Raw genomic sequence first — 27,616 nt, forward strand, 5'->3', positions numbered from 1 at the left:
TTTCCCTCTCTCTCTCTGTCTCTCTCTCCATCTCTCTCCCTCTCTCTCTCTCTTTCTCTCCCTCCTTCCCTCTCTCTGTCTCTGTCTCTCTCTGTCTCTGTCTCTCTCTTTCTCTCTTTCCCTCTCTGTCTCTCTCTCTTTCCCTCTGTCTCTCTCTCTTTCCCTCTCTGTCTCTGTCTCTCTCTTTCCCTCCCTCCCTCTCTCTCTGTCTGTCTCTCTCTTTCCCCCCCTCTGTCTTTGTCTCTCTCTTTCCCTCTCTCTCTCTGTCTCTCTCTCTCTCTCCCCATCTCTCTCCCTCTCTCTCTCTCTTTCTCTCCCTCCCTCCCTCTCTCTGTCTCTGTCTCTGTCTCTGTTTCTCTCTGTGTCTGTGTCTGTCTCTCTCCATCCTTCCCCTCTCCTCATATATCCAGCCCCCAACAGGACACTTAGGACCACACAGTGCTGACACTCAAGTCTAATATAGGAATGGACACCCCCACTCAGGCACCCATTGACAAGGCCAAGGTTGCTCCTTCCTCCCCACTAGTGCCAGCTCCACTTTCCTTCAGTGATCTTTATTTCCCATTAAGGAATGTCCAGCTCTGAAGAAGCAACACTGGCCCCAACCCTGAGGCCTGAGTGTGAATATCCTATTATTGACATCCTGTAGGGCAGGAAGCTTGGCTTATTCACTGGACCATCTATATTGCTCTGGGTGGGAAGTAGAGACCCTGGCTGGGGCACTTGGGGAAGATGACTGGTCTCTGAAAGGACTGAACCCTCACCTTGATCTCATCAGGCCTGGCCTCTATCTGGCTCTCTGTAAACCCCCAAGCATCCTCCCTGTGGATCACCTTTGGTTCTACTCATTAAACTCAATTTGTCTTCTGGGTTCCTCAGATGTTCCCAGGAGTCCCCCTTAAGCGGAAGGAAGCTCCTCTAGGCATACTGAGCAGGGACCTCAGCCATCAGGTCAGGCTCCCTGGGGAAGGGAGAGTAGTCCTTCTGCTCCTCTAAGAGCTGACCCAAGGGTAAAGTCAGATGTCAGCTAAGATAAAAAGAGAGGACCAATGTGAGAACTGGAAGAGGACCTTGGACACTATCTAATCCAACACCCTCCATTTTAGAGGTGTTTTATAGGTGTGATAATGTTACTCTCTCCTACTTAATAAACTCTAGTGGCTCCCTATTGCCCCCGCGATGAAATATAAAGTCCTCTGTTTGTCATTTAAAGCTCTTCAGAAGCTGCCCCCTTTCCTATCTTCCTACTTTTCTTACTTTACTCCCTTCCTTGATCTACTGGATTGGCATACTTGCTGTTATTCCTCATATACCATTCTCCATTTCCCACTTCCATGCCTTTGCACTGGCTGTGCCCCATGCCAGAAACGTTCTCCCTCCCGACCTCTACTTCTGCCTCCTTTAAGACTCAGTTCAAATTCCACCTTCTCAGGAGGCATTTCTTGGATTAACTCTACATATTTTGAATGTACCTAATTATTTACATGCTGTCTCCCCCATCAAAATGTGAACTCCCTGAGGGCAGGCATTGTTTTTTTTGGTCTTTAATTGTACCCTCAGCACGTAGTGGAGTGCCTGATACATAGCAGGTGCTCAATACATAGTTGTTGCTTGCTGACAAAGTAGGTTAGTCAGTGGAAGAAAGAAAACTGAGGTCTCAGGTTTCCTGATTCACACCTAATATTTATTATAATAAATATTGATAAGTAAATTAAAAATGATTATACTCATTTACATTTAATATAATAAAATAAATAATTTCTATTTGTTTAGTAATTAATATGATTATAATATTTTCATAATAAATGTAATATTATACTGGTGACCTCCCTAATCATTCTGAAGGAAGTATTTCACACAGATTACTGATATCATGATGGATGAGGACATTACTTCCAATATAAAGGTTTGTCCCCTTATAAAGCTTTAGGTGCCTGGATCTGTGATTTTATCCATGTAGGCAATTCCTGGGGGCAGCTAGGGAATACAGTGGATAGAGATCCAGCCCTGGACTTGGAAGATCCTGGGTTTAAATCTGGCCTCAGATACTTCCTAGCTGTGTGACCTTGGGCAAGTCCTTTAACCTCAGTTGCCTAGCCCTTACTGCTCTTCTATTTTAGAGTTGTTACTAAGACAAAAGATAAGGGTTTAAAAAGGGAAGGGGAGAAAACTCCTTGTGAGGAAACTCCCTTCAGTACCTGTTCTTCACCCCATAATCTCAGGGAGTGGCCTGGGCAATTTGCCCAGGTAACACAGCTAGGATGTGTCAGAGGTAGGACTTGATCTCGGGTCTTTCTGGTTTCCATACCAGTTTTCTTTTCACTGTGATACAATGACCCCTTCCACAAAGGCAGCTAGGATGAAAAAAATTTCAGGCTCAGATTCTTAACTTAGCTGTGTGACCCTGGGCAAGTCACTTAACTTCTATTTATCTTTATTTCCTCATCTGCAAAATGAGAATAATAATAGCACTCATCTCACAGAGTTATTGTGAGGATCAAACTAGCACTTTGTAAAGGGCCTGGCACTTAATAAAACCCTCGTTCTATTCTCTTTTCCCCTTCCAAATGGAATGAGATTTACTTTTGCACATACATATCTTTTCAATAAGCTTTACTAGGGCTTAGAATATGGCGGTGCGCTCTCCATGGTGGTAGGTAGGGAGCAAAGTGGAGAATGCATCAACCTTGGAGACTCCTCTTTCTCCATTCAATTCTGGCCAAATCGCTAGCTGCATGGCCCTTCACCTCACCTTGCTTCCCTTGGTTCCTCATCTGTAGAATGAGCCGGGGAAGGAAATGGCCAACCACTCGGGTATGTCTGCCCAGAAAACCCCAAATGGGCTCACCAAGTCGGACACAACTGAAACGACTGAAGAACAAATTCTCTGTGGTTCCACTTGGGACAAACCCTGCAGCTGCCTATTCATTCCTCTTAGAGAGCCCTTGAACATCGCTTCTGAGGGACCCTCCTTGGTTCTTCCAAAGGCAACATGGCTGATTTTATGGAAGAGGATACTGAAACCCAAAGAGAAGATGAGTGGCAGAGCTGGGACAAGGAGGCTGCCTCCTCCTGCCTGCCAGCCAACCACCGATTCCTCCGGACCAGAGCAGAAAGACACCCCCACAACATGCCCACTGCAGCCTGAACCAGGTTCAAATGAAACGGGGAAACATTTCACAAAATCAATAAGAAAATAAAAAAATGTCAGTAGGTGGCCTGCAGGGATTTTTTTTTTAAATCCTTACTTTCTGCTTTGGTAACAACTCTAAGAAAGAAGGGCAAGGGGTAGGCAAAAGGAGTTATATAAGCCAGGAAATATCTGAGACCAAATTTGAACCCAGATCTGAAGATGAGTCAGCTAACTTTCTCTAGGGATCTATTTTTTTTTAACCCTTATCCTCTTTCTTATAATCAATACTGTGTATTGGTTCCCAGGCAGGAGAGCAGTAAAGGCTAGGTGGGGGTGGGGGTGGAAGGGGTGGGGGGGGGTTAAGTGACTTGCCCAGGGACACAGCTAAAAAGAATTTGAGATCATATTTGAACTCTGACCTGGTGCTGAGTCACCTAGTTTCTCCTAGGAATCTTTTTTTTTTTTAACCCTTATCTTCTGTTTTAAGATCAGTACTGTGTATTGGTTCCAAGGCAGAAGAGCAGTAAGGACAAAGCACTGGGGGTTAAGTGACTTGCCCAGGGTCACACAGTTAGGAAGCATCTGAGCCCATATTTGAACCTAGGCTTGGCACTGAGCCACCTAACTTCCTCTAGGAATCTATTTTTTTAAACCCTTATCTTCTGTCTTAAAATCAATACTGTGTATTGGTTCCAAGGTCGAAGAGCGGTAAAAGCAAGGCAATGGGAGTTAAGTGACTTGCCCAAAGTCACACGTCTAAAAAGAATTTGAGGTCATATTTGAACCCAGGACCTCTTGTCTCTAGGCTTGGCTCTCAATCCATTGAGCCACCCAGCTGTCCCCTCTAGGGATCTTTATGTAAGGCTTAGTGGCCCCTTTTTTAGGGTTTGACCCAATTGGACGCCATATCTGAGATCTTCTCTATCAACCATTTCCTAAGTGAAATTCTCCTGTCTAATCTCCCTTCCCCTTTGGTCAGTGTGAACAGTGCCCTCCCACCCTTGACAATAACCACCCTCCAAAGGCAGACAGTCCTTCCCAAATCAGACTGGACAGAGCCCCAAGAGAAAGGGAAACCCTGAGGCCTTTGTCCTTTCCCATCAACACAAAGGCAATCCATCCACGTTAGCCTGTTACCCTCCAGTGCAGTCCGGAGAGAAGCCCTAACTAGACTTCTGCCAGGGAGCAGCAGGGCTCAATGCTGAAGAGATGGTGGGGCCCAGAGGCGGAGTACCTGGGCTGGCTTGCTCACCAGGTTGACGAAATCCTGGTAGCAGATGTGTCCATCCGAATTGCTGTCGGCAAGGGCCAGGAGCACCTCTCTCTTATGTGGGTCCAGCTCGGACCCGTGGCTTTCTAAGAGGCTCCGGAACTTGCCTGTGCTGATGTAGCCGGTGTTCCCAGGGTCAAACTGCAGAAGGAAGGAGAGAGCAGGGGCATCAGAGATGCTGTTGCTCCAGTACAGGTTAAAACAGATGAACTCAGGGGGCAGCCAGGTGGCTCAATGGACTGAGAGCCAGGGCTAGAGATAGGAGGTACTGGGTTCAAATCTAGCCTCAGACACTTCTTAGCTGTGTGACCCTGGGTCAGTCACTTAACTCCCATTGCATAATACCCCTTACTACTCTTCTGCCTTGGAACCCCAATATACACTATTGATTCCAAGAAGAAAGGAAAGGGTTAAAAAAAAAGAACAGATGAGTTTTATCCAGCCCTCTCCCCTGAAGGGAGATCAAGGATCCCCTTCAGAGCTAACCTGAGCATGATTTCTCATCCATCGCCACTTGGGGCTCATCTAGGGCAGCGGGATATAGCCTAGCAGCTAGAGCTCAGGACTTGGAGTCCGGGAGACCCAAGTGAGAAGCCTGCCTCGCACACTTACTTGCTGTGTGACCCTCGGCCAATCCGATGACCTCTCTCAGGTTCAAGTCAGGTTAACAAAATCTAATGGATTTATTAGGATTTTTAAAAAGTTCTTTCTGGTTTTAGATTCAGTTGGGTTTCATTTTCAGGTCAGTTTTATTTTACTGTTTCCTCCCATTTCTATACTCAATTCCCTTATTGAGAAGGTTGGAAAAACAAAAACCATTACCAACGTGGATACACTAGCAGACAAATTCCCACGTTGGCCATGCCATTCATACACATAAACACACACATGTATATTCATATAAAAATATGCCCCCTCTGAGCCCATCATCTCTCTATCGGAGTAGCATCCAATGGGCATCAATTAGTTACTCGCTTACTTATTAAGTGCCAGGAGCCACACCAAGTGCTGGGGGAGACAAAGAAATCAAAAAGACGCTCCCTGCCTTCCAGGCACTTACCTTCTAATGTAAGGGGCAGGGGCACCAGTGGAAACAATAAACTAGAGCGATACGAGATCTAGAGAGAGTACACGGAAGGCATCGAGAAGGGAGGGCGTTAGCTGACTCAGTTTCCTCATCTGTAAAATGGGGATAATTATGGCACCTACCTCATAGGGTTGTTGTGAGGCTTAAGTATATGAAGCATTTTGCACTTTAATTAAAATAATATTTAAGCTCTTATCTTTGTCTTATATTCAAGACTGTATGTTTCACATGCCCATGTAAAACCCAGTGGAATTGCTTGTTGGCTACAGGAGTGGGGTGGGAGGAGGGGAGGGAAAGAACATAAATCACATAACCATGGAAAAGTTTTCTTAATCAATTAAATAAAATTTTTAAAAATTATCTAAGTTTTAATGAAAAAATAAAAATAAAATTGAGTCACATGGGCCATTACTTATCCAAGTTCGTCAAGCTGATAAGGGGTAGAATTGAGACTGGAACCCAAATCCAGTGCCCCAATTGACCGGCCCTACTCCCACCTTTTCCTTAGGAAATCCATCCTAGAGGTGATTCCTGCAGAGTGTGTGCACAGGCTCTGCGGGGCTGGTCTTTGATAAGAGGCCAGAGAACACGTCCTCCGAGGAGGGGCGAGGGCACACAGCAGAGGAGAGGGTGCCAGGGATCTGGCTCTGGGCTCCCAGGGACCCGGCAGCTCTAGGACACCAGCGAGGCCCACCTGGCCTAGATGAGTCTCCCAGCTGAGCATCATTAGCAGGCCAAGCCAGGGGCAGGAACCGGGTGATGAGTCCCCTGAGAGCTGATCCAGCGAGCTCCACAGCCTGCCTGGTGCTTTACCCTGGCAGGGGGGGCTTCATTTAATTTGATGACAAGGCAGTCATTTCTCTCGCCCACGGAGGGGAAGAATCAGGAATCCAGGCAGGATTCCTACATCTGCAGAGAGGCAGCTGTCAGCTGGATGGATGGAAAAAACTTCCTAATAAGGAAGGCTGCTGAAAATGGGAATGGACTGCCATGGGAGATAGTGAGGTCCCCGTTATTAGAAGTCTTCAAGAGATGGCTGGATGACCACTCATCAGGGACACTGTTGCTCCAGTACAGGTTAAAACAGATGAACTCAGGGGGCAGCCAGGTGGCTCAATGGACTGAGAGCCAGGGCTAGAGATAGGAGGTACTGGGTTCAAATCTAGCCTCAGACACTTCTTAGCTGTCACTTAACCCCCATTGCATAATACCCCTTACTACTCTTCTGCCTTGGAACCCTAATATACACTATTGATTCCAAGAAGGAAGGAAAGGGTTAAAAAAATAACAGATGAGTTTCATCCAGCCCTCTCCCCTGGAAAAGAGGTAGCAAGGGATACTATAAAGAGCACAGGATTTAGATTCAGAGGAGCTGAGTTCAAATCCTGACTCTGCCACTTACTGCCTTGGCAACTTCACCTCCCTGGGTCTCAGTTTACCCAGCTATACAAAAGGGGTTGGACTGGATGGACTTTAAGGTCCCTTTCTGCTATAGATCAAAGATCCTATAATAGTCCTCTGAGGCTCCACCATCTCTCTTAGCAGGCACCTTCTCCACCAATGTCTCTCTTCTCTTTTTCCAGCCCCCACCCCCCCCAAAAAAACCCTGAACCTATCCTTTGTCTATTAGAGAAAGAGGTGAATGGACAAACATTTGCTGTAGCTAAGTCACCACGACTATGTTCCCAATAGGTCCTCCAGGAATTTGGCATCATCCCCCTATCCTTTGGGAGACGAGTCCTCTGGCTGGGGGAGGGAGGGAGGGTGAGCTCAGGGAAAGGGCCCATCTGCCCTCATTCCGTCTCCAGACAAAGGGCCACCTGCTCTCCTCCATCCCCTGGGTATTCTTCCATTGTCCTTGTGACCGTGCCTGCCCTCTGCGCCATCCCCCATACCCTCACCCTCCCACAAGCACATGACAGGGGTCCTAGTAGGGAGCGAATGAGCCAGAAAACAAATTGGAGTGAGTCCGAGGCAACTTTCTCGCTGCCAAAATCTTGCCCCTTCAAGTTGGGGCCAGGGGGGAGACTGGCACCCCCACTAACTCAATAGCAGGGACGGCTGAGCGCACATGGCGGGTGAAGTGGGGGCTGCTCCTAGCAGCAGCCAGATATAGCTGGGGAAGACAGGCATAAGGAGTATTGAGAAGAGAGATGGACCAGAGACTAATAGAGGCTGCTATGGGGGTAGAGGATAGAGGAAGAGAGCTTTAAAAATTTTACTAGCAGACTAGATAGTCCACTTACTCCCTCTTCACTCTGGACTCCAACCAAATCAAATTCTAAGCTTAAAAAGGAGGCTGACCTTACAAAAGAAAAGCTTGCCCAAACTGGGGAGTTGGTCTTAAAGATACATAACCGGGGGCAAATCATGTAACTCATGAGACTCATCTTTTACATCTGTAAAATGGGAATGATCGTACTTGTAGTAGAGGGGCAATGTTGTTCAGTAGAGATAAGGGTGGCCTCAAAACCAGAAAACCTGGGTTCAAATTCTGCTTCTGACACATAATGACTGGGGAACCCTGGACAAGTCACTTAACCTCAAAGTGCTTTAGGGCAACTCTCTAAAATGATGCTGCAGAGAAGATAAGATCCCATGTTTGATAGAAAAAGTTTCCTCACCTGGGAGTTCCCTATGCCAATATAATCTCAGGTCCAATCTCCATCTTTAATATCTGTAATGGCTAGCTCACAGGGTTACTCTGAGACTTCAATGAGATAATGTGCAAAAAGTGCTTTTGTAATATGTCACTTGGACCTAGAGCTTTGGACCTTGAATCAGGAAGATGAGTTCAAATCCAGTGTCAAACATTTACTAGCCATATAACCTTGGCAAGCCATTTAACTTTTGCCTTGGTTTCCTCACCTGTAAAATGGGGATAATAAGAGCACCTTCATCCCAGGATTATTGTGGGTATTAAAGAAGATATCTGTAAAGTGCTTTCAACCTTCAAGTATTATAAGATGACAGCTATTATTTATTATTATTATTATTTCATTCTTCTTGGCTGGGGTTCAGATAGGAATGTTTGGGATAAGTTGCTATCCTGCAATCTCTCACATATCTTCAATCTCCTGTCTACTGGCTGCTTCCCTACTGACAACAAATGTGCTCATGGCTCCATCATGTTCCAAAAATCCTCACCTCATCCACCTATCCCTGCCATTATCCCATATTTCTCCTCCCCTTTGTGGCTAAATTCCTTAACAAAGATGTCTACACAAAGGATGTTATCCACCTCCAGGGAAAGAACTGTTGAAGCCAGAATGCAGATGAAAACATAATTTTTCAGTTGTTTATTTGGGTTTGTGTTTGGGGGTTTTGGTTTTATTAGTTTACTCACTTACAGAAATGGACAATATGGAAATCTGTTTTGTGTGATAATACATGTATAACCCAGATCGAATTGCCTGCCAGCACTGAGAAGAAGGGAGGGAAGGAGATGAGTTCGATCATATAACTTAGGAAAACTTGTGTGAAAACGTGTTATAACATGTAATTGGTAATAAACAAACAAACAAATAAATATTTTTAAAAAACACACAAATGTCTACAGTAGAAGCTTCTACTTCCTTTCTTCTCACTCTTTTTAACTTCTGCAGCCTGGCTTATAGTCTCAACATTCAACTAAAACTTCTCTCTCTACAATTACCATTGATCTCTTAATTGTCAAATCTAATGGCCTTTTCTCAATTGGAGCCAGCCTTCCTTCCTTCCTTCCTTCCTTCCTTCCTTCCTTCCTTCCTTCCTTCCTTCCTTCCTTCCTTCCTTCCTTCCTTCCTTCCTTCTTTCCTTCCTCCTTCCTTCCTTCCTTCCTTCCTTCCTTCCTTCCTTCCTTCCTTCCTTCCTTCCTTCCTTCCTTCCTTCCTTCCTTCCTTCCTTCCTTCCTTCCTTCCTTCCTCCTTCCTCTGTTTCTCTGTGTGTGTGTCTCTCTCTGTCTCTGTCTCTCAACTTCCATATTGGAATCAATACTAAGTATTCCAAGGCAGAAAAGTGGTAAATGCTAGTGAATGGGAGCAAGTGACTTGCCCAGGACCACCCAGCTAGGAAGTGTTTGAGGCCAAATTTGAACCCAGTATCTCCTGTTTCTAGACCTAGTACTCTCTCCACTGAGCCACCTAGCTGCCCCAATATTTTCTTGACCTCTCTAAAGATTCTGATACTATTGATCATCCTCTTCTCCTTGATATTCTATTCTCTAGGTTTGGGAGATGGATGCTTTTCTCTCCTGGTTCTCTTCCTCCATATATGATTGCTCCTTCTCAGTCTCCTTTGCTAGATCTTCATCCCTCTACATGTGAGAGGCCTACAGAACTCTATCTTGGGCCCCCTTCTGTACTCCCTCATCACTTCCCATGGATTCAATTATTGTCTCGATGCTGATAATTTTCAAATCTACTTCTCCAGCCCTGACTTCTCGTCTTGATCTCCACTTTTGAATCCCCAGCTGCCTACTAGACATCTCAAACTGAAGAGACATTTGAAACTCATTATGTCCAAAACTAAACTCATTTCCCCACACACACACACTCTCTCCTTTCTTCTTCCTAACTTCTCTATTACTGTGGAAGTCATCATCATCCTCTTAGTAATGAAACCCAGATATGACCCTTGACTGCTCAATCTTTCTTTCTATCTGCTGCTAAGGTCTGTGGATTTTACCTTCATAACCTCTCTCAGAAAGACCCCTTCTCTCTTTTGACATGGCCACCACCCTGGCACAGACTTTCATCACTTCCTTTCTTGGACTATTGCAATAGCCCGCTGGTTGGTCTTCCTCCCTTAAAGTCTTTCCTCATCCCAATCTCTCCTCTACTCAATTATCAAAATGATCTTTCTGAAGTACAGATATAATCATGTCCTTCTTTTCCTTACTTTTAAAAAACCCTTTACCTTCTGTCTCGAAATCAGTACTGAATATTAATTCCAAGGCAGAAGAGTTTATAAGAGTTTGGGCAACTGGGGTTAAGTGACTTGCCCAAGAAGGAAATATTTGAGGTCAGATTTGAACCCAGGACTTCTCATCTCCAGGCCTGAACCTCTATCCACTGAATCGCCTAGTTGCCTCTTGTCACCTCCTTATTCATAAACTTCAGTGGCTTCCTATTACCTCCAGAATCAAATATAAAACCCTCCATTTGGTTTTCAAAACTCTTTATAACCTCTACCTCCTCCCAACTTTTCACTCCTCTTATATCTTATTACCCACCCTCACCCCCACTCTGAACTCTCCCTCTCAGAGACAGAGGTCCCCTTGATGTTCCTCAAACAGGATAACTACATTTTCTAATTCAGGGCATTTTTACTGGTTGGTCGAAACATGCCTGGAATGCTCTCCCTCTTCATCTCCTGGCTTCCTTTCCAGCCCAAATCTCACCTTCCATAGGAAGTGGTTTCCAATCCCCCTAATTCTAGTGCCTTTCCTTTGTTGATTACTTCCAAATGATCTCAATTCTATAGTATTTGTATATAGTTTTTTTTTGCACAGTCTTTCCAATGGGCTGTGAGCTCCTCGAGATTAAAGGTTGGCTTCTGCCTTTCTCTGTACTAAGAGCACAGTGCCTGGCACATAGTAGGTTCTTTTAAAAAATTTTAAACCCTTACCTTCCATCTTAGAATCAATACTGTATATTGGTTCCAAGGCAGAAGAGCAGTAAGGCTAGGCAATGGGGGTTAAGTGACTTGTCCAGGGTCACATAGCTAGGTGTCTGAGGCCAGATTTGACACATAGTAGGTTCTTAATAAATATTTATAGTCTGACTGAAATGATGCTTTTTTTTCCCAATGTTTGCCAACCAGATAGCATGACTTGTTTCTGTGGTTACTCTTTATGATGACTTCTGACCTGGTTGGCTATGACTTCAGCCTCTTTCTGCCCCAGAATGCCCCAGTGTCCCATGCCCAAGACTTCTCAGACACAGGCTGACCATGTTTGGGCTGGAGCCCTTATTGGGGCTTTCAGAGGGAGCTGGCCCTCAAAACCAAAGGCAATAAAGGCACTATTGTTTTGATTAAGGCCACTCATCCCCCTCCCATTCTATCAGGTCCCAGATTTATCAGAGAGGGCTGAGCTGGTTGGCCGGAGCATCCTAAAGCCTCAAACTTGACGAGAGTTTCTTAATCTGGGGCAGAGAAATTTAAAGGAACATTTTTAAGACCATTTCCACACAACTGGTTTCCTTTGTAATCTGAGGTACTTGATTTTCTGCGTTAAAATCCATTCTGGGGCCATAGGCTCCACCATCTTGCCAGAGGGATACAGGGCACAAAAGAGGGTAGGAGCCCCTCCTCTACAGGAAGGGAGGTATGTCTAAATTAGGGCTGGAGAAAGAGGAAGCACTGAGCAGCCTAGGGGTGGTCTGAATGGGGGGGGCGGATGGAGAGCCCCTAGCTGGGCTGCTGGAGGAATGCGAGCAGTGAATGGGGCTATGGGGGCCCAGCTGGGAGAGATGAATTGGCCCGGTGGGTTAAGGGAGCAGCCTCGAGGCAGTAGGGCTCTGAATAGCACCCAGGGTGGCTGGGGCTCCAAATGAGGCATGAGGCCAAGTTAAAGACGCAGTCTGAAAGGGCTGGGGGGAGCAGAGGGAGGCTAAATGGATCCAACGGGAAGCCCATTAACACAATGTGCTGGCACTAAAGGAGAAGCCCCCACAAGTCCCCTCCTCCCACCCACCTGCCAAGGCCTTGAAAAGAGCCTCAAGCGGCTCAGTGGGAATTTTTAATCCAGCCAGCACCCCCGCCCTCTGGCCCCCTAATCCCCACAGACTCCTCCCCTCCCCAGCATTGGGCTCTCAGACATCCTGCACCTCTCCTTTCGCCAGTCTTTCTCCCCACACTTTGGTCAGGAAAAGAACCCAGTCAAATACCCCAAGTAGCCACAGACACTGCCTGGTAGCTCTTTCCCCTCCCCACCTTCACAAGATGGGGAAGAAGTATCCAGAGAAAAGAGACCCTGGGTCAGTACTAAGGAAGCGGAATTCTAATTGCTTTTTGCCTCAGTTTCCCCATCTGTCAGATGGCATGATCTCAGGTAACTTGGTGTAGTGGGAAAAACATTGGTTTTAGAGTCAAATGATCTGAGTTCAAAACCTGCCTCTTTCATTTATTACTGGTGTGGTGTTGAGTAAGTCACTTTGACTTTTCTGGGCTTCCGGTTCCTCATCTGTAAAGAGAGGGGTTGGATCAGATGACCTCGAAAGTTCCTTCCAATCTGAGATCTCTGAACAAGCAAGACTTTCTAACAAACTGTAACAAACTCAAGAGGCAGGTGATCAGGGCAAGGCAGCACTGGGGAGCGGACAGCTCCAAATTCACTAGGGAGGCACCAGCCCAGCCAGGTCAGGCAGGAAAGGGGTCCCAAAACTCTAAATAAAAATTGAGCAAATTCCATACCTCTCCCCAGGCAGGATGAAGTGGAAGGCTGGAGCTATATTCCACAAGGGTTGGATTATTTAACCTGTCTAATCCAGGGTCAGGTAGGTGGCTCAATGGATGAAGTACTGGACTTGGAATCAGGAAGACTCATCTTCATGAGTTCAAATCTGATCTCAAACACTTACAAGCTGTGTGGCCTTGGGGGTAAGTCATTTCACCCTTTTGGCTTTAACTTCCTCATCAGTTAAATGATCTGGAGAAGGAAATAGTCAAACTATGCAGCAAAGAAAACCCCAAACGGGGTCAGGAAGGGTGAAGAAGAACTGAAAAATAGCTGGATAACAAACCCAGGAGGTGAGATGTGGTTCTGTCTTCTCAGAAGCCCCATCTCACAAACTGATTCTCCATCTGAGGCAATCCCACCTCTCTGGGATTAACTATTTGTGTCACCCTGGGCAGGCCACATAGGCAACCTGGGGCTTGTTCTCCTCATCTGGGATACTATAAAGTTGAACTCATTGACTTCTAAATTCTCTTCCAGCTTTAAATATATGATTTTATGGGAAATTCATTTAGTCTTGCTGAGGCAGCTCAGTACTGTGGAAATAATGATGGATTAGGAGCAAAAAGATCCAAGTTTGAATCTCAGCTCCACCACTTAAGTCTTATAACTTCATTGATCACTTCACTTGTCTCTTTCCTAGTTGTTGAGCAGCTAGGAGTATCAACAAGGAGTTTGGTGATCAATAGAGGCTAGATAGACACTAAAAGACATAGCAATATTTGACATAGTTGTTGGTCAACCTTCATTTTGGAAGAAGATCAATTCAATGCAGTAGAAAGAAATGGAGACAAAGTAGTTGCCAATCAACTGGGAGATTGGCTAAACACATCATGGCCTGTGAAGGTAATGGAATATTACTGTTCCTTAGGAAACAAAGAACATGAAGAATTCAGAGAAGAATAGGAAGACTTACAAGAACTAATGCAAACAGAAACAAATCAAAGAAAACAATACTATATAGACTGGTGATGGTGAACTTATGGCACGTGTGCCAAAGATGGCATGCAGAGGGCTCTCTGTGGGCACTCAGCTGCCCTGCCTTCCACTCCCCACCTCCAGAGTTTGTTATAAGAAAGGCAGAGGGACTTGGGTGGAACTGCTCCCTTCCCCCTCTCCACCAAGCCTGATATCACCTGCCCCTCTGTCCAGCATCCAAAAGGGAGAGCTTTCTCCCTTCCCTGTGTGGAATAAGGTGAGAGTGGGCACAGCACTCAGTCTAGGGGCAAGCTGGGGGCAGGGCCTGGCACTTCACTCTAAAAGATTCACCATCATTGGTATAGGTATTGGTTATAATATATATGGAAGGGACATCAAGACAATTAAAACTGAACACAATTATAATGCATGATCTTAGCTCTAAAGAGGCCTTGTAGGAAGGTGCCAGGGGGTAGCTGGATGACTCAGTGGATTGAGAGTCAGGCCTAGAGACAGGAGGTCCTAGGTTCAAATCTGGTCTCAGACACTTCCCAGCTGTGTGACCCTGGGCAAGTCACTTAATCCTCATTGCCTAGCCCTTACCACTCTTCTGCCTTGGAGCCAATACACAGTATTGACTCCAAGATGGAAGGTGAGGGTTTAAAAAAAAGAAGGTACCACTCTTCATTGCAAAGGTGGGATACTAGGGGTGAAGAACACTCTCCACAATGTCAACTTGATTGTTATATGGGCTAGTTTTGCTGAATTTATTTATTTTTTCTTTCACATTCTTTGTTATAAGGGCTGGATCTCTGGGAGGGAGAGGCAGCATCTACTGGGAAATATAGGTGATATAAAAACAAGATAGCAATAAAATTTTAAAATAAAAACGTAAAAGGGAAGATATATTCTTTTTTTAAAAAGTACAGTTGATCTCTAAGGTCTTTTCCAGTCCTAAATGTACAATCCTATGATCCACTTATTACCCTCAAGGAGTTTATATTCCATTAGGAGAGGGAGGGGAACACCATATACATAAGTAAATTCAATATACATTTTGGTCATGTGGTCCTTCCTAATTTTCAAACCATTTTCCCCTGATCATTCTCCCTGTCTTTCTCAGTCATCTCAAACTCCAATAAAAGTGACCAAGGAAGACCCAAGTGCACAGGTCACAGCAGAGAGAAGTTCCATTTGGGCTCAAGAAATGTAAATAACCTCAAGGGTCAGATTGAGAAGCTTCTCCCACAATCCTGGCTTCTCCAAACCTCAGGAGCAATCCCCATCATCCATCAAGCAGCTGCATGGGATAGTGCCTCATGAAGACTTCAACTCAAATCTTACCTCAGTCATTTACAGTGACTTGAATAATTCATTTCTTTTAAAAACCCTTCCCTTCCAACTTAGAATCAATACTGTGTATTGGTTCCAAGGCAGAAGAATAGTAAAGGCTAGGCAATTGGGGTTAAGTGACTTGTTCAGGGTCACACAGCTAAGAGGTGTCTGAGACGTGAAATAATTATTTTTTAAAAACTCAGCCTCAATTTTTCCATCTACAAAATGGGGGTGACTTTTACCACCTACCTCCCAGGGTCATTACAGGACTCAAATATGAAGACATATATACAATGCTTTGCAAACCTTAAAACACTATATAAATGCTTGCTATTATCATCATTTTCAGAGCAGTATGAGCCCCGAGGGGAAAAAATACAAAAGACTAACAGATGTCCCTTCTCCTGGGGTGCAGGGGAAGGGAGGGGAGTTGGATGGTTGGCTAGATTCTACTCTTTGCTTTCTTAATCATGGATCTGAGCTGAGTGGAATTAAGGAGGCTGCCTAGGGGGTTATTGCTCTATAGAGCTGACCCAACCCAGCAACCCAAGCCCCCTTTAGACCATTCATAGATATTTACAGCCTCACATAAATTAAGTCCAGGCCAGCAGCTGTTGGAAGTGATGAGGGTAGGAGGGTAGCAACACTAACACTGTACTTTTCAATTGCAACTGGGAATAGGGAAAGAGCCCCATAAATCATGCCTCACTACCTTTCCAGGATGCTTTTAAAAACAACAACTTACTTTCTGTCTTAGTATCATCTCTAAGACAGAAGAGAAGTGAGGGCTAGGCATTTGGGGTTAATTTGACTTGCCCAGGGTCACACAGGTCTAAGGCCAGATTTGGACTCAGGTCCTCCTGACTCCAGGCCTGGAGCTCTATCCACTGGGCTACTTAGTTGTCCCTTTCATGATGCTTTTTAGTACCAAAAAAATTTTTATCTCTTTTGTTCATATGCAATCTAGAAAAATAATAATTATCATTATATAGGTTTGCAAAACACTGTACAAATATTATTTCATTTGATCCTTACCAGAAGGAAGATGCTTTTATTATCCTCATTTTACAGATGAGGAAACTGAGGCAGACAGAGGCTGTGGCTTTCCCAGAGTCATATAGTTAACACCGAGACTGAATTTTTAACTTGGGTCTTCCTGAGTCCAGGCCTAAGTATTCTACCCACTGTGCCACAGTAAAGAGTGATGTGATCACAGATCTATCATTAAAAGGGATGCCAGAGACAACTTAGTACAACCTTCCCCACCTCTCCACTTTACAGACCAATTGAGTAACAACCCTGTTGTTTCTTCTACATACTTGGCCCTGTGCCAGGTGCAGGGGACGCAAAGACAAAAATGAAACAGTCCCTGCTCTCATGGAGTTTGCATTCTGTTGAGAGAAGACAACAGGTACACACAGAAAAAATTTTAAAGAGAATAAGTCTAAAGTAGGAAAAGAGGGTGAATATTTCATGTAGAAGGTGAGGGATGAGCTATATCTTGGAAGAAGAGAAGGATTTCATGAGGCAGAGAAGGATACTGAGAGGCACGGAGGGAGATGAGGAAACTGAGGCTAAAGGAAGTGAAGTTATTTTCCCAAGTCCACATAGGTTTTTTTTTTTGTAATCCTTCCCTTCCATCTTAGAATCTATACTGTTTATTGGTTCCAAGGCAGAAGAGTGGTAAGGACTAGGCAATGGGGGTAAAGTGACTTGCCCAGGGTCATACAGTTAGGAAGTATGTGAGGCTAGATTTGAACCAGGATTTCCCATTTCTAAGCCTGGCTCTTAATCTACTGAGTTATCTAGCTGCCCTTCTCTTCAGATAATTTTACCCAATCATATCTTTGCTTTCTTTCTGGTAATTTCAGGTAGAAAAGGCAGTCCCTGTTTCCTCTAAGATCCAGACCCAAAGAATATCACACCATCCCAGGGAAATGGAAGAATTCTAGAGAAGAAAACTAACTTCATGTCACTCAAGCTTAATTCCTGGGGAAGAGCCATCCATTGGAGTGTGTACATAAGATGCTTTCTTATTCCAGGGCAGGAATCTGCTAACCCACCTGCAATTTTATGGACTGAGAGCTGGCAGTAATATTGGAGGTCATCTAGCCCAAATTCTATTTTCCAAACAAAGCCCTGATAGTCCAAGAGGTAAGTAGGAGAGGCACCATTTTGACACTGGGTCTCCTGATTCCAAATCCAGGATTCTTTTGATGGAAGATGCTACTTTGGGGGGGTGAAGAACCAAAGAAACATGCCTTCTGGAATCCATTCTGGACCCAGCCCCTCAAATTAGGAAAAAATTGTATTTCTGTTGTTAGACAATACAAATAAAAGAGACAATACAAATAAAAAAAATGCCATATGTGAAGGGATGAGGAGTGAAATGAGTATAGGATCAGTGAGGCTGCCTTCCTTTGTGGTAGCCAGAAGACAGAAGCCCCATGTGTCCTGGATTCTGCTTGAAAAATGAAAAGTAAAAAACAAATTCATTCCAAATAACTGTAGAATGCATAAAATATTTGTGCATCTTCCTAATAAGACAAAGTAGGCATGATATGAACATTAACTATAAAACACTCATTATGGAAAAATAGACAAGCCTAGAAAATTGGAGACTTACTAATTGCTCATGGTTGGGACATGTCAATATTATACAAGTGTTAATAGTAACTAACTAGTACAAAGTTTTGTACTAAAATAGTGCTAAATAATATAAAATATAGTAACTAAATAATAAATGATAATAAAATGGGCAGCCAAGTGGTGCCATGGATGGAGTGCCAGACCTAGATTCAGGAAGATTCATCATCTTTCCGAATTCAAATCTGGCCTCAGACACTTACTAGCTGTGTGACTCTGGGCAAGTCACTTAATCATATTTGCCTCAGTTTCCTCATCTGTAAAATCAACTAGAGAAGGAAATGATAAACCACTTCAGTATCTCTGCCAAGAAAACCCCAAATGGGTCACAAAGAGTCAGACACAACTGAAAAATTATCAAACAAAAATGATAAAGTAATAACAAAGTGACATAGTTTAGTGACATACCCTACCAAAAGACTAAAGAGCTAGAAAAAAATAACAAAATTCACTGGAAGAGCAAAAGATAAAAAATTTCAAGGGAAATAAAGAAAAAGTGATCAGTAAAGAGGTCTGTCAATGACAGATCCCAAATCATAATACAAAGTAGTAATCATCAAATTTATTTGGCAGTAGTTACAATTTCTAAAAGTTGATCAGTGAGATTAAAAACAAACACAGAAACATAGTATTTGCTAAACCCAAAGACCCGAGCTGTTAGGAAAACTGGAAAGCAGTCTGGTAGAAATTAGAATTAGATCAAGATCTCACACCATATACCCCAATAAGATCCATATATATAAATATATATACATATATATAATATGTATACATATATATACACACATATATATATGCTCTAGACCTAAAAGTTTAAAAGATCATAAATAGATTCAAGAACTGGGAAGGAGATACCACTTACAACTATGAACAGAAGAGTTCTTGACCAGGTAAGGATAGAGAAATGAATAACATACAAGATGAATTCTGATACAGAAAATTGGAAAGCTTTCACACAAATAAAATCAATGCAGCTAGAATTAAAAGGGAAATTGTTGATTGGGGAAAATCTTTAAAGCAAGTTTTTTCTGACAGAGGCCTGATAGCCAAAATATAGAGGGAACTGATCTAATATTTGAAAACAAGAGCCATTCTCCAATAGATAAATGGTCAAAGATGTGAATAGGCAATTCTCAAAAAGAAGAAAAACAAGTTATCACAATCAATATTAAAATGATCCAAATCAGTAATGAAAGAAATGCAAATTAAAACAACATTCCACGTTAAAAAAAAGGAAAATCACAATTGTTGGAAGATTTAAGAGGACAGGCACAATGGAACACTAATGGTACACCTGTGACTAGCTCAGAAAAACTTGCTTCAAAGATTTTCCCCAGGCAACAATTTCAACTCTTGGCATAGTGCCCAGCACATATTAGGCACTTAATAAATGTTTGTTGACTGACTGGCTGTCAGATCAATGCCACGATTAATCAAGATGATTAATCAAGACTGCAGAGGACCAATAATGAAGTAAGCTTTCTACCTCCTTTCAGAGAAATGATGGACTAGAGGTACAGAATGAGGCATGCTTTTTTAGGCATGGCTAATGTATGGATGTGTTTTGCTTGGCTATGCTCTGTTGTTTTAGTCATGTCTAACTCTTTGGGACCCCATTTGGGGATTTTCTTGCCAAAGTGGTTTGCCATTCTTTCTCCAGTTCATTTGATAAATGAGGAAACTAAGGCAAACAGAGTTAAGTGACTTACCCAGGGTCACACAGCAAGTAAGTATCTGAGGTCAGATTTGACCTCAGGAAGATGTCTTCCAGACTTTAGGCTCAACTATATTATCTAGCTATTCTTGGCTATGCTAACTTGCTATAAATAAAGGAGTTTTGTGGGATGAAGTGGCACAGAATTGGGGTGACTTAGTGATAATAACAACATCTAGTATCTATTTAGCCCTGAAAGGTGGGCAAAGCATTTATAAATATAATTTCATTTGATCATCATAATAAGCCTAGAAAGTAGGTGTCATTATTACACCCATTTTACAGATGAGGAAGCTAAGGCTAAGGGAGGTTAAGTAATTTCCCCAAAGTCAGACTGCTACTCTCTGAGGCAGTATTTAAACTTGCATCTTCCTGACTCTATATCCAGCACTCAATCCATTCCACCACCTAGGACTCCCTAATAATAGTAAAATCAGAGCTGGGTAGCTCAGTGAATTGAGAGCCAGGCCTAGAGACAGGAAGTCCTAGGTTCAAATCTGGCCTCAGACACTTCCCAGCTGTGTGACCCTGGGCAAGTCATTCGACCCCCATTGCCTAGCCCTTACCACTCTTTTGCCTTGGAACCAATATGTAATATTGATTCCAAGATAGAAGGGAAGGGTTTAAAAAATAATAGTAATCAGCAAAAAAGAAAAGAAAAGAAAAGAAAAGAAAAGAAAAGAAAAGAAAAGGAAAGGAAAGGAAAGGAAAGGAAAGGAAAGAAAAGAAAAGAAAAGAAAAGAAAAGAAAAGAAAAGAAAAGAAAAGAAAAGAAAAGAAAAGAAAAGAAAAGAAAACCTCAATGAAACATTTGGGGGAGCTACATAATACAGTGAATAGAGCTCCAGGCCTGGAGTCAGGAGGACTTGAGTTCAAACCTCACCTTTCTCATCTCCTAGCTGTATGACCTTGGGCAAGTCACTAAACCCCAATTGTCTAGCCCTTGCCATTCTTCTATCTCAGAATTCATACTATGACAGAAGGTAAGGGTCTATAAAAATGAAAAGAAACGAGCATCAATGAAACCTTTAAAGAAAACGCACAGAAGAGACCCCCTTTGGCTACCGGAGGTTTAGAGGACATAATAGGCCAGAGAGCTTCTCAACTACCATGCTGAATTGAGTATAAACTTAAAAAACACAGCTCTGTGTAATTAGATTCTTGGTTTCATTTACAAACCTCTTTTTCTGTTCCGTGTATGAAAAAACTGATTATTTTCATTGCTATACATCAGGTTTAGAATATCTAAAAGAAAACTTTTAACGTAAAGGACTGGGGGTGCAGAATGGGGAGGGCAGTGGGAGATAAAGGATGACGTCTGGGAGATCTTTTTAAGCTTCTTCCCTTTGTCCTCTCTGGGAGCCTCTCTCTCTGCTCATTAATCGCATGTTCCGGGACATGGGGTCTTGGAACAGAAGCAGATGACACAGTCTCAGGGGCAGGTGTTTCTCCCTCTGCTCCTGTATAATCTATTCATCCCCCTTGTCTGAGCTCCTTTTCCCAGAGTCCCCTTGAGTCAGCTTGCTGGGGAACTGCAAATGAGATGAGGCTTCAGGGTCAGAGGATGTGGAAGCTCCCCACATAAGGGAACCAAGGGGGAGGGACCAATGGAAAGAAATCAGAGGGGAAGAAAGAAGTCTCTTTCCTTTTGGGGCGTCTCTTTGGTTTGGGAAGAAGAAGGTCCTGGCAAGCTATGGTTCTACCAGGTCCAAGATCTCAGAAGTATCTTTTTGACTCATGGCTTTTGAAGGCATCAACTATATGACAAAGCTACCAATCCTGGAGAGTGGGTTGCCAAAGCAGGGCCCAGGGATCATAGCTTTAGAGTAAGAGGGGACCTTGGATGCCACCTCCTCATTTTAAGGGAGGAAGCTGAGGCCCAAGACAGTGAAACCACTTATCCAAGGCCATCAAGTTCCTAACAGTTAGAAGCAGGATGATCTTACCCTGAACTCCCATTCCTGTGAAACCAGGCTAGAAAAGAGATCACGCCCCAGGGCAAAGTTGGGAGGAGTTTGACCAGGATCACTACATCTTCTGCCCCAATGCCCTTAGAAGCATCTCTAGCTTCTTGGCTGTGTTGATGACTTTTCAAGGCTAACAAAGATCACAGATCTGATCCCCATGTGGGCCAATGGCTTGATTTTTTTCAAGGTCACACACCTGATTCTGGACCAAACATCTCACAGATCCAGGCCACTGGACACAATGGCAAAGACAAAAGACTCATCAACTCAAATCTGTCCTTTCACTGGAAACATAATTCCAGGTTCATGCAAGTGGGTCACTGCCCCCTCATCACGTGTACATGAAGGATTGAGCTCATAGGATCCCAGATGTGGATCTGGGGGACTTGAAAGGTTAAAGAGCCCAACACCCTCACTTTATAAGTGAGAAAGCGGAGACTACAAAGTGAAAAGGGTCTAGAAGAGCAAATCTGGAAGAAGAAGAGACCTCAGATCTAGTCCAGCCTCTTTAGTTGACAGATGAGGAAACTGAGAGCAAAGATGTCATTAGGATAAGAGAATCCTTTAAATCTAGAAGCTGAGCTCACAGACCATCTGGATCAACCCTCTTTACAGATGAAGCCACAAAGGCTTGGAAAGATTAAGGAACTTTGCCCAAGGTCACTTGGGAATTTCCTATTAAGACAGCTTTTCCTAACCTCTTTGGATATACAGCTAGGTATATTTGTGCTGTGTGTGTAGGGATCTGAGAACTAGAATCCAGATGCTGCTTCTTGGTTCTTTTTTAAACCCTTACCTTCTGTCTTAGAATTGATACTTAGTGGAAGAGTGGTAAGAGCTAAGCAATTAGGGTTAAGTGACTTGCCTAGGGTCATACAGTTAAGGAACTATCTGAAGCTAGATTTAAACCCAGGGCCTCTTGACTCCAGACCTAGATTTTTATCCACTGTCCTACCTAGCTGTTTCTAACCTATCTACTTTTTTCCCTTTCCTCCCTCCCTTCCTTCCTTCCTTCCTTCCTTCCTTCCTTCCTTCCTTCCTTCCTTCCTTCCTTCCTTCCTTCCTTCCTTCCTTCCTTCCTTCCTTCTTTTCTTCCTCCTTCCTTCCTTCCTTTCTTCCTTCCTTCCTTCCTTCCTTCCTTCCTTCCTTCCTTCCTTCCTTCCTTCCTTTCTTCCTTCCTTCCTTCCTTCCTTCCTTCCTTCCTTCCTTCCTTCCTTCCTTCCTTCCTTCCTTCCTTCCTTCCTTCCTTTCTTCCTTCCTTCCTTCCTTCCTTTCTCCCTTTCTCCCTCCCTTCCTTTCTTCCTTCCTTCCTTCCTTCCATCTTAGCATCAGTTTTAAGACAGAAGAGCAACAAGGGCTAGGCAATCAGAGTTAAGTGGCTTACCCGAGGTTACACATCTAGGAAGTATTTGAAGCTAGATATGAACCCAGGTCTAGAATTCTATCCACTGTGTGATTTATCTATCCACCAAATGCTATTTCACCGAACAAAATATGGCCGACTCTTCTCTCCCATTCTATGTAAAATAATGGTTATAGTAGTTGTAAGCAATAGGAGCATTTAAATGGCATTTTAAAATGTGCAGAGCTTTACGTGTGTTATCTCATTTGATTCTCATACCACCTCTGTGAAGTATGTGCTACTATTACCTCCATTTTACAGATGAGAAAATTGAACTTAGAAGGGTTAAGTGACTTACTTAAGGTCATATGGGGAATAAGAACCTAAGGTAAGATTTAAATCCAGTTCTTCTGGATTTCTTCTTCCAGTTCTTCTGATTCTGTCAGACTTTCTATACTCTATTCCACTTAGCTGACCTTAAAAATAATCGCAAACATTATATATATGTATATGTATATATATGTGTGTGTGTGTATATATATCACTGTAAGATTTGGAAAATACATTTTACATACATTATAATTGGAAGGAAGGAATAAGCATTTATTAAGCACCTACAATTTCCTAGACACTATGCTAAGAATTTTTCAAATATTATCTCACTTGATTCTCATAACAACTCTGGGAGATACATGTTATTGTCATCCTCATTTTATAGTTGAAGAAATGGAGGCCTATGGAGTTAAAGTGACTTGTCCAAGGTCACACAGCTAGTAAGTATCTGATGTTAGTTTTGAACTCAAGTCTTCTTGATTCCAGGACCAGTACACTATACCAATAAGCTGTCACAATATGGGGATGAGATTCACCTAGTCTCTCTGCCAAATTTTCCACACTTTAGATAGATCAATCCTTCTACTCATTCCTGAATCAGGACCAAAGGAAGAAAAAAAGGGATTGAATTCAATCCTATCAAATATATTACCCAGGGTATTCTTCCTAGGTGAACAGTTCTTTCTAAAATGTCTTGACCTTCCATCAGTCCTATGGTAAGATAAGAGGATCACAAATTTAAAACTGGAAGGATCCTTAGAGCCATGTAGTCTACTATCCTAATTTTACAGATCAGAAAATGAGATACTCAATAATATTAGGTGACTTGCCCAGGATCACACAGCCAATGATGTCAGAGGCAGGATTTAAATATAGGACTCTAGGCTCCAAGTTAGAGAATGGTCCAGTTATTTCACTACCTAAAAAGGAGAGAAACTCTCAAATACAGACAGGGTGAATTGCCAGAGAGAAGTCAAGTCCCACCATCCCTAATCCACCATGATGGTGAACCTATGGCATATATGCCAAAAATGGCGCACAGAAAACCCTCTCTGTGGGCACATGCTGTTGCCAGTCAGTTAGTTACTAGAGAGACAGAGGGACTGGGGTGGAGCTGTTCCCTTCCCCTTCTCCACCATGTCTCCCTGCCCCTCTGCCCAGCAGCCCAATGGAAGCACTTAGTCCATTTCCTGAGCAGAGTAGCTGGGCTACTCTCCTTCCTTTCTCCCTCCCCTGTCTGGGGTATGGTGGAGGGGGGAAAGTGGCACACAGTAAGGGGTCAGGGCACAGCATGCAATCTCTAAAAGGTTTGCCATCACTGCCATAGACTGAGGGGAAAGCTCACACAAACTCCTCAGTGGAGACCACTGAGAAGACAAAACACAACAAAATGATGGTGGCAATGTCGGGTGGAAGAAAGAACACAGATCTGAAGTTAAGAGTTCAAATTTCACTCTCATACTTACTCCCCATGTGATTTCACTGAGCTTTTCTATTCCTCAGTTTACAAATGAGGAAACTAGAACTCTAGATCTATTCTTTTAGGATATGACAAAATGAATCATCATGAAATTACAAAATGAAGCAGGATGGAAATCAGCCATAAGATCAAATCTTCAGAGCATGGACTAAATTAGAAAGGTTAAGGTAATTCATTTTCTGGAGTTCTTTAGGAGGAAACTAAATTCCTGTTGGTCTAGGATGGTTTAGCTACATCCTGCTTTAGGGGAGGGAGGGCTGAGAGGGTTGGGTATATCAAAAGACCACCTCTGGTGTTCCCTTCTGGCCCCAGGAACAATGATCATCTAGGATCCCGGCTAGGCATGACCACATTTGTCCTCTATGTATCCCCAAATATCTCTTAATAGTTTTTCAAAATCAATAGAAATGGTCTATCTCAAAATGTAAATACACAAAACCTAACAGAATTAATGAGACAAACAAAAGAGAGGGAGAAAGGGGGAGGAGGGGGGCAGGGAGGGAGGGAGGGAGGGAAGGAGAAAATAGTATGAAAACCACACAAGCAGCATCTTGGAGAGGCTATGTCCCACCCCAGTGCCTACCCACATGTAAGAGGACTCCTAATGTCCCCAGGGGACTCTCTGGGGAATAACAAAGACTCCCAAATTCTACAGCTACTTTCCTTCAGCTCCATAATGGCTGAACATCTCCATTGGGATGTAGCTTCAAACTTAGCATGTCTAAAATGGAACTCTTTATCTTCCTCCCCCCAAAAGCCCCCCCCTAAATTTTTGTGGATAACTCTCTGGCTCAAAACCTAGGGGTTCTCTTTGACTCCTCATTCAAACGGCAGGCATTTATTAAACATCCGCTTTTTATGAGTCTGTGTTCTGGGTGCTGGAGATAGAAAGCTAAAAACAAAATAATCTCTGCCCTCAAAGAACTAACAGGGGAAACAGCATGTAGACAGAGAAGAATGTAGCAAAACAGAGACAAAATGGCAGCAAAGTCAATTGAGGAGATTCCTAGTTGGGAGAAGAGGCAAGCTGGGAAGACTTCATGTAGGAGGGTGCTCCTTGGGCTGAGTTCAGGAGGCTAAGTAGTCTCAGAATTAGAGTTGAGGAAGACAGTGTGAATAGTGAAAAGAGTAATGGACTTACTCTTTTAGAGTATTTATATATGCATACATGCAATATATACATATAGTATAATTACATATGGTATAGTATAAATATATGCATAGCATATATACATATACATATATACATATAGTATAAATGTAGAGACCTAGGTTTAAATCCTATCTCAGACACTTAGTAGCCACATGACCCTGGGCAAGTCCCTTAACCTCTCTGTGCCTCAGTTTACCCATCTAGGAAATAAAAGGGTTCAACTTTATAGCCTCTAAGGCCCTCTTTTCCAGCCCAAAATAAATAATCTCATCATCTTCTTTCTAAAACACACATGCACATGAGCACGTGTAAACATACACACACACAGAGCCACCAAGTCCTGTTTATTCTTCCTTCTTGATCTCTGCTTCATAGGTCCATTCCTGTCCATTCTTCCTGGCTTTGTCCTAGTCCAGACTGGATTTTTTTTCCTTTTCTTTCCTCTCCTCCCCGCCTCCATTTTCTCTCCATTTCCAGTTCATTCTACATACCATTACCAGATCAAACATGCTAAAACTTGGCTTTTAGCAGGTGAAACATCCCCCTCTCCACCCTCCATTCAAAAACTAGCAATTACCAACAGGATAATGTTATAGGATCAGAGCATTTAGAGCAAGAAGGGACCTCAGATATCATTTTGTCAAACCTCACTTGACAATTGAGGAAACTGAGGCCCCAAGAAGGGGACCAACTTACCCATTGCCTTCCCAACCTGGTCCTATCTCCCTTTATCTGCAGCTGCTAATGATTCCCTCAAATTACCTTGTGTCTATTCTCTGAATCCCCCACATGGACACCCTGCTGTAATCTCAGTGGTCGATTCTGTGGCCCACTGCTTCTCTCTCCTCTCTAGTTTTTTAATGCCCAACCTGGACTGGCCTGCTGCCTCCTCTGCACCTATCCATTATGTGGTCTCCTCAAAGGGAAGGATTTTGAAAGATGCTACCCAAGGACAGAGTGGTTTCCTTCCTGAAGGTCAGATCTCTAATTCAGGGCTTAAAAGCTCTAACCCAAGATTTCCAAACACACTGATACCCCCCCCACCCCCCAGCAAGTAATCACATTTCCCAACCTTGGCTACTACTCCCCCTCCAAATTGCCCCCCAATCTCTAGTGAAGTAAGTGAAATCAACCCTTAAATGGAATGTTCTGAGTCATCCTGGGAGATCAGTGATAATCTCAGGCTGGTGGATAACCCTCCCCACCCCATGGGATTGTTGTCCCAGCACTCCCCAGGACGCCAACCCACTGGAGTGTAAATGACCCCCCAGGCTAATCAATCATCAATAATAATTTTCCCTTGGGTTAAATACAATCTACACCTAAATTCTTGATGGGTTTTGGGGTATGAGTAAGGAATGGCTTAGAGGAAAGGGCCGGTCCCTAGGGGAAAGACCCATCAGAGGAGGAGAGCAGGGCTCCTTTTGATGCCTGGAGATCAGAAACACATCAAGCCACACCCACAACCCCACGTCATCATCTCCGTGAGCAGCCAAGCCTGGGAAACCCACGCAGCAGGAAGACTGATAGTCCTGGGGGGAAGGGGGAGACCAGGGAAAGCGGGGAACCGAATTAACTGCTCACATACCTGATCAAACAGGACTTTCCAGTGCTGACAGAGAGGGAAGCCGTGCAGGAGAGGAGAGGAAGAGGAAGATGAAGAGAAGGAAAAGGAGAAAAAGAAAGAAAAAAATGCTCAGCATTAGGGCATCTGTAACATTAGAAATGCAGCTGATCTGGCCTCCCAGCTTCTGCATTAGATTGGTCTCCAGGCTGCAGAATTGGCAACGAGATACTAGAG

General features: G+C 43.5%; 1 protein-coding gene across 5 annotated transcripts in view; it reads right to left on the reverse strand.

Moving 5' to 3' along the window:
• The window catches only part of RHBDL3 (rhomboid like 3), a 74,913-nt gene that overhangs the window by 44,724 nt on the left and 2,573 nt on the right, over positions 1–27,616 (reverse strand). Inside the window, exons 2-3 of one of the 5 annotated variants that reach the window (XM_007485556.3) lie at positions 27,404–27,427; positions 4,386–4,544 (exon numbers count right to left, since the gene is read on the reverse strand). The exons of 1 other annotated variant lie outside the window; for it this stretch is intronic. In XM_007485556.3, the coding sequence (XP_007485618.1) occupies positions 4,386–4,544; positions 27,404–27,427 (183 nt within the window). Of the gene's footprint in view, positions 1–4,367; positions 4,545–27,403; positions 27,428–27,616 lie in introns of all 5 variants that reach the window. 3 more of the 5 variants (XM_007485555.3, XM_007485558.3, XM_007485557.3) reach the window with 3 other exon arrangements.

The sequence above is a fragment of the Monodelphis domestica genome, chromosome 2, assembly GCF_027887165.1.
Source record: "Monodelphis domestica isolate mMonDom1 chromosome 2, mMonDom1.pri, whole genome shotgun sequence".
Taxonomy (NCBI): Eukaryota; Metazoa; Chordata; class Mammalia; order Didelphimorphia; family Didelphidae; genus Monodelphis; species Monodelphis domestica.